At 38.8% G+C, this 15,117-nt stretch overlaps 1 protein-coding gene across 7 annotated transcripts in view; it reads left to right on the forward strand.

Moving 5' to 3' along the window:
- Nucleotides 1-15,117, forward strand: part of TLK2 (tousled like kinase 2) — a 102,023-nt gene that overhangs the window by 3,782 nt on the left and 83,124 nt on the right. The window contains exon 2 of one of the 7 annotated variants that reach the window (XM_079905971.1): nt 2,746-2,842. The exons of the other annotated variants lie outside the window; for them this stretch is intronic. Within the exon in view, the coding sequence (XP_079762097.1) occupies nt 2,813-2,842 (30 nt within the window). The 5' untranslated portion in view covers nt 2,746-2,812. The remainder of the gene's footprint in view (nt 1-2,745; nt 2,843-15,117) is intronic. 7 annotated transcript variants of the gene reach the window in all.

The raw sequence follows: 15,117 nt of genomic DNA on the forward strand, positions 1-15,117 counted from the left end.
GTGCAGGGTGTTAGGGATGACGCCTCAGTACAGTGCTTCCAAGCCCCCCCGCAGTGTGGAGAGGGCAAGTGCTCTAGACAGAGAGCTGATGCTGTGATGAGAGCTGTATTAGAGCTGTGGTGAGGTGCTATGGGAACACAGGATTTGTTACATATTTTGTAATTCTTAGTTTCTTGGCCTCTTTAATTAAGTAACTGACTTTTGTGGCACTTTGGAGCAGCTATACTCCTGACTGTTGCTGTATATTAAAGTTACATGTGTAAATGTAAATTCTCTGATCTAGGTGAAGTAGCTTCAACTGTAAGTGAGCAGTATATTTGAGTATTAAATTGATCTCTGATTCAATTGATTACCTAATAATAACCTTTGTTGTGTCTTTTAACTGGGGAATTCAGCAAAAGGCTCTTATCCAAATCTGTCTGTTTAGATGGTCACCTAGTGAGTAAAAGTGAGTTTGTATTCAAATTGTATGCGGTTTAAACTCTTTAGGCTTCCTTGTTAGGATGCTTTTCTTTCCTTCTGTTTTTAGGTTCATGGTAGCTGTATCCAAGCATACTTTCCATGGGGTAGAGCGTAAGTTAGGGGAATGAGTAACATTGTGAATTCTGCTGCCCAGGCCCAACCTAAAATCATGTAACTAAGGTGTCAGAAAACTTTATCTGTTTAATAGGAAGTTCTCCCTTTGATACATAGAAAGAAGTTACTTCATATCCAAAAGCTTTTATGCCATTAATTGTATGTTATTTTGAAATTTCCAATCATGGTAAGTATATTGATTACAATAAATTTGTTATTCATGGACTAGCAGGAGAGTATTTTTACCCATAGCAAAGAAACTTGCGAAGAAAAAAAAAAGGCAAGTAAATTATTTTGTGGAGTTAGGAAGAGGAAAAAGAAAATCTCCATTTTGCAGGACTTCTTTTGCCTGCAAGACATTGTATCTCTCAGACCACTGATTTGAAATAGGAGTGGGGAGGTGACCACAGTACTGGGAGAAAAGGTGCTTTTGGATAAGCTCCTCCTTCTAGCTTGGAATTCCTCATTATGGGTCATAATTTCTCAATGAGGATGTCACTGTGTTGATGACAGCTTTCATTTTTACAGAGATCATGAGCGCTTTCAGCCCTTGCTCCAAATGGGAGAGCAGAGTGACTTTCCTGTGATAGTGCCATCTAGTGGGACTGGTGCAGCCTCATGGGCTGTCTCTTGAGTTTCTGCGAACTATTCATAACATTTTCAGTACTTTTTGATGTCCATAGAAGGAAGAAGGTCAGTGCCACTGTGGATTCTTTCCTAGTGGACAGGGTGTTTAAAGTAGCTGCAGTCTTTGAACTTCCTGGTTATTGTAGATATTCTGTCATGTTGCCTTGAGTGTTTTGTACCTGCAAATTGGATATACATCACAAAACTTAGGCTAAAAGAAAATGGCCAAGCCACCGCATTTATTACTTATAGTATTTAAGTTGCTCTTTACTTATATTTAGGTTATTGGCAAATTAAAAATTTTATTGTACATTGCATTTATATGCATTAATTTTATATAATTTTATGTATAATATTTAACTTATAATAATTGGTAAAACAAAGGCATTTGTTTTGCGCTTTGGGATGCACCATGTGGTTTTGTTTAAGAGATTGATGCTTTCTGTCATCAGTGAGTTGATAATAGAGGAAGGTAACCTGATGTGCACTAAGCTATAGCTGACTTTCCTCCTCTAGTCTAGCTGCCACTTTTACGAGGACCTGTAGCCATACTCTTAGCATTTTTGAGGTGATAGATTAATTGGGTTACGAACCTGCTTCTTCATTTCTTGTTGACTTGACATGTGAGCTATCCTTCTTTTAAGTTCTCTTCCTTTAAGTGCTAGATAATCCACTCGCAGTAATGTGAAACTGACTGTACCTTGTATTCATATGTTTTCAATGAGGACTTAATGCAGTTTATATTCCCTACTCTCTCCCCTTTTGACAACTTAAATACAGGTAGTCTTGTCTCTGATTCTGGAGACTGTAAAGTAGGTGGATTTCCACCCTTGCATGCACTGTTAACTGTACCTAGTTGAATTTTAATGCTAAGATAGTAACAAATACTCTTAAAGTACTTCCTGTGTGCCAGATACTGTCCTGAGTACAATAAAAGCAATAAGTGAATTTAGATCTTTCATAATAGGGATACTAGTCTTAATAAACACTCCTTCTCTTTTTATAAGACATACTAACTGATGCCCACTGCATTGCTCCCACCAGTTGATTTATAGACTTACCAAGAGTCACTTTATGACAGCTTGCACTTGTATTATAATCATATAGTTCAATACAAAATTGTGTCAACCATTGACATATGATTGTAAAATGAAAGAATTGTCGATTTGGTGAAAACTAAGGTAACTGCCTTGGAAAGACTGAATATAAAATGAGTCAATAAGGAGATAACTATAAAAATTTATAAAAAAGTTTTTTTTTAATCTGGAAGAATTCTTCATTTAGATCCTTGGAAAGTATCTTTAAAGTTCTTGCTTCACTTTTAAAGAAATTGAAACTGGAAATTGTAGATGATGCATTATGGGTGTGGTTTGTGTAAGACAGTGTGAAACTATAGTGGATCTATAACTCAAAGGGCCTGTATCAAAAGCTTGGCAACAGAATAAACATTTATGTTTTAAGTTCAAAGAAAACGTTTAAGGTGTTATTTTTTTAGGATTCCACACTATCACTTACTTTTTTGATTAATGTCGTTGGTTTCAGTTGTATTGAATGAAATGGATTATGCAGTGTGTTGATGGTATTGACAAGAAGAGCAAAATGAGAAGCCATGAAAAGTGGGACTATCTCTTTTGGCACAGTAAGAACCTTCACTTTATAGAGCCTGAAGCAAGAGCATGTAATTTTAGGTAGTACCACATAGTAGATTATTGATGTCTTCTTAAAGAAAAATGATCTCTTTTCCTATCTTTTATAAATTTGTGAGTCTGATATGTGAACATTTTAAATGATCACATTTGATTTCTGAAAAGACCTTTAACCAGCCAATACCTTTCTCCTGTCATTTAGTGAATTGCATCAATTAGAAGGTGTCAGTTATCAATATCTAATGTTAGCTATTTCACATACCAGTGCCAGTAATTTTGAACAGTGTGTTTAGGTGTTTATATTTAGTACATAGTTAGATGGTCAATAAGCATAAATGTTGAAAAATAGTGTACATTTATACCGGTTAGTTTTAAGGAACTGTTGATAAATTTATTATGTTTGCTTTTATGTTACGTTCTCCTTTTCATTACAGATCTTCCTCGACTTACAGTGGGGTTATGTCTTGGTAAACTCATTGTAAGTTGAAAATATCAGAAGTTGAAAATGCATTTAACATACCTAACCTACCGAACATGGTAACTTAGCCTGGCCTACCTTAAACGTGCTCAGAACACTTACATTAACCTACTATTGGGCAAAATCATCTAACACAAAGTGTATTTTACAATAAAGTATTGAATATCTCATGTCATTTATTGAATACCATACTGAAAGTGAAAAGCAGAATGATTGTCTAGGTACAGAATGGTTATAAGTGTCTTGGTTCTTTTACCCTCGTGATTGCATGGCTCACTGGGAGCTGTGCTGATGCCGCTGCCCAGCGTCGTGAGAGAGTGTTGTGTCACGTATTACTAGCCCGGGAAAAGATCACAATTCAAAGTTTGGAGTATGGTTTTAACTGAATGTATATCATTTTTGCACCATCATAAGGTTGAAAAATCATTAAGTGGAACAATTATAAGTCGGGGACCATCTGTACTTTAGTATTCCTTCAATTCTACCCTCATTTCACATGTAGTCAAGTATCAACTCATTTCTCTTCTTTCTCTAGTATTTGTCTGCGCCACTGCTACTGCCTTAATCCAGACCTTCCTCATTCATAACTGTAATAGCTAGTTTCTCCTATCCCATTCATCTTTTTGTAACCTGCCACCAGTTATATTTCTAAAAATACCAATATTATTGTTTTACTCCCTTGCTTTAAAGGCTCCACATTGTCTACTGGGTAGAGTTAAAACTCCCTATCCAAACTTTTTAACTTCATGGATCATCTACTCCTCCAATGCTGGTCGCTGCTACCTCAGACCATGACTGATATTCTAACCTGTCATGTTAGTAAACAGGGTTGTGATGTCTCCTGTACCGTTCCTTTTTATTTGTCAAATGAACTTTCAGTTTACTTTTCAAAGCATAATCCGGATATCCCTTCTGTATAGCTTTTCCAGATAGCTGCACCATCTAGTTGCATTATCTTATTAACACCTGATAACCTACTTTTATTATAACACATTTGTTTTCCCCATTAGTCTCCTTGAGAACATGGGTGATACCTTTATTTCTGACTATTCAAGTGCTCAGCACATTGTATACACTGAATAAATCTTTGTTGAATTGGAAAAGAGTATTGAGAAGATGAAAATAGAGTTAATTGTCACCCATATAGGCAAGTTTCTTCTTTTTTTTTTTTTTTTGCGGTACGCGGGCCTCTCACTGTTGTGGCCTCTCCCGTTGCGGAGCACAGGCTCCGGACGCGCTGGCTCAGCGGCCATGGCTCACGGGCCCAGCCGCTCCGCGGCATGTGGGATCTTCCCGGACCGGGGCACGAACCCGCATCCCCTGCATCGGCAGGCGGACTGTCAACCACTGCGCCACCAGGGAAGCCCCCATGTTTCTTCTTTTAATCTAGCTCCAAACTCTTGTCTAAGATTGTATTTAAAGCAATGACGTATATTTTGGCTTAAATCTTCCTTATGTTTCTTTTAAAATCTTTCTTATGCTTCTTTTACCTTCTTTTGAAATTTTTTTGTAATTTATTGAGTAATTGTCTGCTATGAAAGACAAACATTCTCCTACTATTTCCCCCACCTTCAAATTTTTGTCAGTTATATTATTATTTATTTTTAATATTCCATTTTTCCACCTTCTAGTTTGAAAGTTATGCACTCTTTTATTGGTTACCACAGAAATTACAATATGTATCCTCAGTTTATTAAAGATTAATGTTAAATCAATACCTTTGCCCTCCTTTTTGTCAGTATAAGGGCCTTGAACATTAACTCCATTATTCCTCTCCCACCTCACATGCTGTTGTTCTGTATTTAATTGTATATGTATATATATTTAACTAGTAGGCTTTTAGAGCAGTTTTATATTTATAGAAAATTGAGCAGTTAGTACAGAGAGCTGTCATATACTACCATCCCATCCCTCCAGTTTCCCCTATTATTAACATATTGCGTAAGTGTGGTAGACTTGTTACAGTTGATAAACCGGTATTGATACATTATTATTAATGAAAGTCCATAGTTTAACATTAGGATTTACTCTTCGTGTTGTAGAGTTCTATGGCTTTTGATACATGAAGAAAAGTCATGTATTCACCATTTGTATATATATTTTTAAGAGTCCACAGATTATTATTGCATCTGTTTTATAGTTACGTTCTTTTTGCCTAACCTACATGTTCACCTATGTGTTTACCACTTTCTTTGTCATTCATTCCTTTTCACATCTCTGCTCTTCTATCTGGAATATTTTTTCTTTTGCCTGAAATATATCCTTTGGAATTTCTCTAGTGTGGGTCTACCAGTGATTGTCTTTCCATTTTGTCTGCTTTAAAATGTCTGTTTTTGGTTTTATTCTTGAATGGTGGTATTTTTGCTAGGTTTAAAGTTCTAAGTTGGTTGTTATTTTCTTTCAGTACATTGTTTACTATTGTCCACTGACTTCCATTATACTCTTTTTATTTTTAGTCTCACTGCCATTCTGTTGAAGGTAATCTCTCTTTTCTTTGTCCATTTTTGAGCTTTTCTCTTTGACTTTGATCTTCTGCACTATAATGTAGGGATGAGAGATATGTCTAGATTGGATTACTTTTTTTCTTTATTATTTTCCTGAGCTTTATTTACATCTGAATATTTTTGGGGAACCTGAGAATACACTTAAATAGATTTTAGTTTTTAGAGCAGTTTTAGGCTCACAGCAAAATTGAGTGGAAGGTACAGAGATTTCCCAGATACCTCCTGGCCCTGCACATTTGTTACAACTGATGAACCTATATTGACATATTATCACCCAAAGTCCATAGTGTACATTAGGGTTCACTCTTGGTGTTGTACATTCTGTGGGTTTGGTCAAATGTACAATGATATATATTTGTTATACTATCATACAGAGTAGTTTTACTGCCCTAAAATCCTCTGTGCTCCAGCTGTTCATCCCTCCCTCCCCTAACCCTAGGCAACTACTGATCTTCTTACTGTCTCCATAGTTTTGTCTTTTCTGGCATGTCATGTAGTTGGAATCATACCGTATGTAGCCTTTTCAGATTGGCTTCTTTTACTTAGTAATACTCATTTAAGTTTTCTCTGTGTCTTGTCATGGGTTGTTACCTCTTTTTAAAAAAATTTTTTTTTAAAGCACTGAATAGTATTTCATTGTCTGGATGTACCACAGTTTATTTATCTGTCCATTCACCTACTAAAGAATGTCTTGGTTGCTTCCAAATTTTAGCAGTTATGAATAAAGCTGCTATAAACATCTGTATGCAGATTTTTATGAATGGTTGGATTATTTTGATTTATTCTGCTTGGAATTTATTGGATTTCTTAAATCTGTGGGTTGCTGGTTTTCATCAGTTCTAGAATATTCTCAGCCGTTGTCTCTTCATATATTGCCTCTGCCTTCCACTCTGTCTTCTCTTTCTTGCATTCCATTTAAACATATGTTAGACCTTCTTACTGTATTTTCTCTGCCTCTTACCCTATCTTCTGGATTGCTGGTCTTTATTTCCCAGGGCTGAATTCTGAGTAGGTTGTTCTGAAATTTCCTTGCACTTTTGTATTTCTTCTGATACCTCCACTTCTTTATTTTCTCTTTAAATTTGTCTAATCTCCATAATTCTATCCATTGAGTTTTCATGAGGGCTGGTGTATTCCTAGGTGGCTGTTACCCTGAAAGGGTAGCCCTGTGCTCTTTGTTTAAAGTATAGGGTAGATTTCCCAGAATACCCTCATTGGGCAGGTCCTGGGCTTTGACTTTCTTCTTTCTCCACACACTCAGGCCTCCAAAAGTACAGCTAGCTCAGTTTCAAAGCTTTTTCTTTAGAATTAAATCAGCAAATGTCCTCAAATAGAAATACTGTTTTTTGAGTGCTGATCTTACCTTTCTGAATTCTTGTCTTACGGATTTTGGTGCAGTAATACCTTATTTCTCTTTTTCACAGTCAGTAATATAAATTTGGTTGACACTTAACAAAGTGTACATGAACTCTTGTGCCACAGTGGTTGGAGAATCCATATCCATATCTAGTTTTCCTCCTTGTGATTTTCACCTTTCATCTGCTTTCTTCCTTCCTATATGTGGTCAGTATTGTCATTACACCTGGCTGTTAGTCATTTATGTTACTTCTTATTTTCTGTTTACTTTTAGTTAAAGATTAAATTGAAGTATTTCTTAAATTTTTTTTTAAGGCAAGGAGAAAGAAAGCAAGTAAGGTTGTATTATCAATGATTTTTTTTAACGTTTTCTGAATGCTTTTAAGGCTTTATTTTTTACTTTATTTATCTTTAAATTTATTCATTTATTTTTGGCTGCGCTGGGTCTTCGTTGCTGTGGGCTTTCTCTCTACTTGCCGCGAGCAGGGGCTACTCTTGGTTGTGGTGTGCGGGCTTCTCATTGCGGTGGCTTCTCTTGTTGCAGAGCACGGGCTCTAGGCATGTGGGTTTCAGTAGTTGTGGCACACAGGCTTAGTAGTTGTGGCTCACAGGCTCTAGAGCGCAGGCTCAGTAGTTGTGGTACACGGACTTAGTTGCTCCGCATCATGGGGGATCTTCCCGGACCAGGGATTGAACCCGTGTCCCCTGCATTGGCAGGCGGATTCTTAACCACTGTGCCATCAGGGAAGTCCTATCAATGATTTCTTATTTCAAACTTGAGTCTAGAGATGGTTTGGCTTGGTTAGTCTTGTTCTTCCTCTTTGCCTTGTCTGGGTCTCAAATTGCTAGGTACCTCTTTTGTTTTCAGTGCTAATGTTTATAAAGTTACATCCTAAAAATGTTTCTAATAAATAGTTTTAAACAAGATCTGTTGCAATGTTTTTTGTTTTTTTTTTTTGCTAGGTCCCTCTTGATGGTAGGTTTCACTTGGTCCTAACTACTACTGTGTGTAATGGGATGGATTAGTTTAGAATCTGCTTCCTAGTATGTTAGCCATGTTTAAACACTTCTTAGGCTGTTCTTTTTGACGTTTTACAGTCCAGTTTCCCTTTTTCCCTAATCCAGAAAGAGACTTGGCTTTTTCTAGTCCCAAATTTACCTTGTTTAGACTTTAGTCATATTTAAAAAAAAAAAAAATCATTCCTGGAGTATTTGATGACTTTGCCCTGCAGAAGGATTGCCCTTCCCATCTCTCTGTTCTTTTTGGTTCATTTGAGGCTAGGCTTTGAGTTAGTGTGGCGCCGCAAAGTTTCTGTTGTAGGGTCATTTGTCCTAGCACCTCCTTGCCCGCTGGTCAGCTTTTTTTGCCCTTAGAGGCTTTCTTGGGGAATCTTGTTTCATAATTTGGACTGCTCTTGCTTTCTACCCAAGGAACACTCCTTTGCAGGTTAGAGCAGTCTGAAGGATCTGGAGTACTAGTAAAAGCTCTTCTTCTCATTTCGTTGATTAGTTTTGCCTGTTTTCCAAGGTTCTCACGACTAAGTCAGGCTCTTTGCTTTCTTCCCACTTTTCATACACTAGTTTTGTAGAATCTTATCTTTACTGTTTAACAATAGAACATAGTTATACTGTATTAGCCATCAGATACAAGCAGTATCATTCCCCTCACAGATATACCTTGTGCTGAGGAATGTTCACAGTCAAATGCTCACAGTAAGAGAATTTTGTTTTTTTGTTTGTTTTTTTACTTTTTGGCTGCACCGTGCGGCATGTGGGATCTTAGTTCCCCAACCAGGGATCGAACCCTTCCCCCCTGCAGTGGAAGCAGGGAGTCTTAACTGCTGGACCGCCAGGGAAGTCCCTGGTTCAGTTTTTGATAATTTTAGAAACCTAATTGGTAATTTCCTGTGCAATTTGGAATACAGAGCTAAGAATGGAATTTCGTTTTAGTCATATCTTACTCTTTTAACTTAACCTCCCTCTCCCCCCTTTTAACTGCATATACTGCAAAGTGTACTGGAATAGGAATAATCTAGCTTTGGTTCTGGTACCTTCTAAGAAGTTAATTAACTGTATGACTTGGAAGTCAGTTCAATTCTGGGTACTTCCAGTTTAAGAAAATTATTTTTGATGATCTGCACCAAAAGAGGGAGCCATATTTGAGAAAGGGGAAAGCAAAACTAAAAAATTCCATTTAGACATTAATCCTATCAAAGAACGAGTAGTGGCGTTAAAATACAAAACCCTCAGGAACAAAGGCTAGAAAAAAATCTTGCCAAAATCCTTTCCTTATTAACCCTTTCATTATGTGTATATAGACTTCTGGGAATTTGGATTGCAAATACCAAAGGAACAAGAAAAGCACTTTGTTCTGCCCGTTAAGTATACTGTGAGACAGTGGCAAGGAAGATAGAGGTGGAGTGTTTTTCTAAAAGTATTCTTTAAAAATGGGTGATGTCTGTTTCCTAATTCTAACTAGATGAGAGAGATAAAGAAAGAGGTTGGTCATCAAACTTCACTCTTTTTTTTTTTAAACTGAAGTATAGTTGATTTACGATGTTGTGTTAGTCTCTTTTGTACAGCAAAGTGATTCAGTTATCTATCTATCTGTATATTCTTTTTCATATTCTTTTCCATCATGGTTTATTACAGGATATTGAATATAGTTGCCTATGCTATACAATAAGACCTTCTTTATCCATTCTATATATAATAGTTTGCATCTTTTAATCCCAGACTCCCAGGCCAACCGTCCCCTGCCTCCCCTCCCCCTTGGCAGCCACAAGTCTGTTCTCTATGTATGTGAGTCTGTTTCTTTTTCGTAGGTAAGTTTATTTGTGCCATATTTTATTATTTATTTATTTATTTATTTATTTTTCGGTACGCGGGCCTCTCACTGTTGTGGCCTCTCCCGTTGCGGAGCATAGGCTCCGGGCGCGCAGGCCCAGCGGCCATGGCTCACGGGCCCAACCACTCCGCGGCATGCGGCATCCCCCCGGACCGGGGCTCGAACCCGTGTCCCCTGCATTGGCAGGCGGACTCTCAACCACTGCACCACCAGGGAAGCCCCATTCTAAGCATTTTTGAGTGTACAGTGCATTCACTTTGTTGTACAACCATCACCACCGTCCCTCTCAAGAACTTTTTCATCTTGCAAAAATGAAACTGTACTCATTAAACAATAAATCCACGTTTATGCCTCCCCTTAGTCCCTGGCAACCACCATTCTACTTTGTTTCCATGAATTTGACTACTCTAGAAATGTCATATAAGTGGACTCATACGGTGTTTGTCTCTTTGTGACTGGCTTATTTTACTTAGCATAATATTCTCAAGGTTCATCCGTGTTGTAGCATGTGTCGGAATTTCCTTTCTTTTCAAGGCTGAATAATATTATATGTACCACATTTTATTTATCCATGTATCTGTCAGTGGTCACTTGGGTTGCTTCTGTGTTTTGGCTACTGTGAGTAATGCTACTATGAACATGAGTGTACAGGTATCTGTTCGAGTCCCTGCTTTCAGTTATTTTGGGTGTATATGCAGAAGTGGGATGATTGGATTTTATTAAACTCACTCTTTTGTTGAAGCTTGACCTCCTCTCATCCCGTATCGTTGACAAAGCGCAGTCAGAAAATGGTGATTGTTTTTCTTTTAGTCCACATTTAGCAAAAGCCCTAGAAGTCTTGAAAATTTTGTTAGCATCTGCACAACTAGTAATACTACTCAAATGGCAGTTATTTTTGCAAACGGTATTATTGGCCCAGGATGTTGACAAAGTAAGTAACTTGGTGAGTTACATAGCATTGTTGAGCACCTTTTCACATATGTCTTTGGAGAAATGTCTATTTCAACGCCTTTTATTTTTTTTAATTTTTTTTATTTTTATTTTTTGCGGTACGCGGGCCTCTCACTGTTGCGGCCTCTCCCGTTGCGGAGCACAGGCCCCAGACGCGCAGGCTCAGCGGCCATGGCTCACGGGCCCAGCCGCTCCGCGGCATGTGGGATCTTCCCGGACCGGGGCACGAACCCGCGTCCCCTGCATCGGCAGGCGGACTCTCAACCACTGTGCCACCAGGGAAGCCCTCAACGCCTTTTATTTTAACCAAAGCATAGTTTAGTTTTAAAATGATAACAGTAAGTGGCTATCCAAATCTGCTGTACTAGAATTTTTTTTTTTTTTTTTTTTTTTTTTTTTTGCGGTACGCAGGCCTCTCACTGTTGCGGCCTCTCCCGTTGCAGAGCACAGGCTCCGGACGCGCAGGCTCAGCGGCCATGGCTCACGAGCCCAGCTGCTCCGTGGCATGTGGAATCTTCCCGGACTGGGGCACGAACCCGTGTCCCCTGCATCAGCAGGTGGACTCTCAACCACTGCGCCACCAGGGAATCCCTAGAATTTTATTTTAACCAGTATTACCTCAAGTATTAAGTCCTGTGAAGACTGTTAATGTTGCCTACATAAAGATAACAAGGTGATGGTATCTATTGTAATAGATGTGACCCGCGTGACTGATAACTTTGCTTTTATAAAGAGTAAGTATGTGACTTTTATCACATAGTCTGCTGCCAGGGTTCATGTTGATTTAATTTCTGTTTTGTCTGTCTCCAGAGGAATACTAAGGATTAATTGTGGAATTAAAATGTAATCTGAAGGGCCGGTTAATCTCAGGAGATGGTGCCTGTAGTTCAGGATATATTCTGTTATATTAACTAACTTCAGCAGGCAGATTTAATGTTCAAATTTGGCAGAAGCTACTAGCATCAAGCCAAAACTAACTTGTCCAATCTCCATTATATTAACAATTGACTAGCTAGAATCAAGGCACAAAATATTCCATCAGCTTCTAATGAAAAGCCGTTTGACCTGCTGTGTGATAATCTGGATGAGATGAAGGAGAAGAAATATAATAGCTATATTGAAATTTTAGTGCCCAAATTTTTCAGCAGTTGAGTTCAGCTAACTCTTACTGAGTTTGTACTATGTATAGGTGTTACAGAGGATTAAAAAAAATCAACCAGGTGCACTGCATACTCTTGAGGCACTTATAATCAGGCAGGCATGGACCCATATGTCTATGGCACACAGCTGATGGTGGATATGGAGATGTGAAGGTATTACGAACCTAAAAGAAGGGAGCACAAGTACATATGTATATTCACTCCCCTCCGTTAAAAACAATATGGAGATGTGAAGTTATTATGAGCCTAAAAGGAGAGAGCGTAGTAATTAATTTGCTTGGGGGTCAGATTGTGGAAGGATGAGACTTTTTGTTTCACAGTAAGATCACTATAGCTAAACAACCTAAGGAAAATTCTGATAAAATATTATTATGAATAAGTCACAGAATGATAGTGTAGAATAGCTTGGTTTTATTTTTTTTAATGTTTATTTATTTATTTGCCTGCACCTGGTCTTAGTTGCAGCACATGGGGTCTTCGCTGCCGCGTGCGGGATCTTTAGTTGCAGTGCGAGAACTCTTAGTTGTGGCATGTGGGATCTAGTTCCCTGACCAGGGATCGAACCCGGGCCCCCTGCATTGGGAGTGTGGAGTCTTAGCCACTGGACCACCAGGGAAGTCCCCTAGAATAGCTTGGTGTTTTTTTTTTTTTTTTTTTTAGAATAGCTTGGTTTTAAAGCTTAGCAAAACTGCTTAGGGTCTAGGCAGAGTTTTTTTTTAAGAATTAATTTTGATTAGGTGATATATTTACATAGTACCAAATGCAGAAGATCTCAAAGATACACAATGAAACATCTCTGCTATGCTTTTCCTTTTTTTTTTTTTTTTTGGCCACACCATGCAGCATGTGGGATCTTAGTTCCCCTACCAGGGATCGAACCTGTGCCCCCTGCATTGAGAGCATGGAGTCTTGACCACTTGACTGCCAGGGAAGTCCCTGCTACGCTTTTCCTATGTCCGTCTGGTTCCCTTCCCTGGAGACAACTATTAGCAGTTTCTTGTATTTTATTTGTGTGTGTATATATCATATATATCATACATGACAATGTATACATTATATATGTGTGTGCGTGTGCAAATACATATGTATATTCACCCCTCCGTTTTTTAAAAATACAAAGACAAGTATGTTACATACAATATTATTGTGTATTTTCCTTTTCGTGTTTAAAATATTTTTTATATTAGAATAATAGAAATTGTTTTATATTAGTACACACAGAGCTTCCTTGGCTTTTTTTCCCCAAGGCTGTTTAATATTCCATTGTGCAGCTGAACCATAATTTAACCAATTTCCTGTGGATGGACACTTAGATGGACAACACTGTTTTATTGACATAAGCAGTGCTATAGTGAATAGCTTTGTAATACACAGTGTCATTTCACACATGTTTACTGGATAAATCCCTAGAAGTGGAATTGGTGGATCAAAGGATATGAGCATTTGTAATTTTGGTAGTTATAGCCATATTCCTTTCCATAGAGAAGAGGAATATAACTGTATTCCTCCATCAGTGAATGAGAACATTTGTTTCCCCATAGTTGAGTATGTTAAGGGAGTTAGTTAAGGGAGTCTGTGGACAGATGCTAGTGTTCCTGAACCTTGTAAAATGATAGGTAAAAATTTGTATGTGTGTATTTATGGCTGTGTCTTTTTCTGGGGGGACAGGTCCACAGTTTTCACTACATTCTTAAAAAGTTCAGTGATTCAGAATAGGGTTAAAGGAGTTTCCTATGGCACAGTGGTTAAGAATCCACCTGCCAGGGCTTCCCTGGTGGCGCGGTGGTTGAGAGTCCGCCTGCCGATGCAGGGGACGCGGGTTCGTGCCCCGGTCTGGGGAGATCCCACATGCCGCGCGGCGGCTGGGCCCCTGAGCCATGGCCGCTGAGCCTGCGCGTCCGGAGCCTGTGCTCCGCAGCGGAAGGGGCCCGCGTACCGCAAAAAAAAAAAAAAAAAAAAAAAAAAAAAGAATCCACCTGCCAGTGCAAGGGACACGGGTTCGAACCCTGGTCTGGGAAGATCCCACATGCCACGGAGCAACTAAGTCCATGCGCCACAACTACTGAGCCTGTGCTCTAGAGCCCACGAGCCACAACTACTGAAGCCCGTGCGCCACAACTACCTAAGCCTGTGCGCCTAGAGCCCGTGCTCTGCAACGAAGAGTAGCCCTCACTCGCTGCAACTAGAGAAAGCCCGCGTGCAGCAACAAAGACCCAACACAGCCAAAAATAAAAAAATAAATAAAATTAAATCTTTAAAAAAAAATAGGGTTAAAAACCACTATCTGGCAGTTAGTTGTTTCAAATTAGAACATATCGCTTTGAATCGTATTTCTCTTTTACAGACTATTTGAGCAGAAGCATGTAAGTAATTATTAGAGATGTTGTGTGGAAAGTTATTGTGTAGGAGAATGGACTAAATCTAATTCCCAATCTTTTATTATTCTTCCCTTCACTCCCTTGGGAGGCCATGTTTTAAAAGGCCTGTTTTCTATTAAACTGAATTTATTAAGCAATACCTTATTTCCCCAGTTTTATTAATTAGAGCTTTAGAGCAGTATGAGGTGAGTTTTACTACATAGAGTTAATCCTTTCATCTATACTGAGTTGATGAAATTTTAGCTAAAGTCAAGTCAGTTTATCATTTTAAATAGGCTGTGTAGGTGAAAAATAGTTCAGGACCCCCACTGTTATCTTTAGGACTTATTAGAGATCTAAGGAACAAATCTCTACACCAGATAATCTCCAAGGCCCGTTTGAGTTCTGTGTCAGCAGTACATATTCTGAGGTTTTTTGTTTTGTTTCTTTTTTTTGCGGTACGCGGGCCTCTCACTGTTGTGGCCTCTCCCGTTCCGCACGCGCAGGCTCAGCGGCCATGGCTCACGGGCGCAGCCGCTCTGCGGCATGTGGGATCCTCCCGGACCGGGCACAAACCCGCGTCCCCTGCATCGGCAGGCGGACTCCCAACCACT

The sequence above is a fragment of the Stenella coeruleoalba genome (assembly GCF_951394435.1).
Source record: "Stenella coeruleoalba genome assembly, chromosome: 19".
Lineage (NCBI taxonomy): Eukaryota > Metazoa > Chordata > Mammalia > Artiodactyla > Delphinidae > Stenella > Stenella coeruleoalba.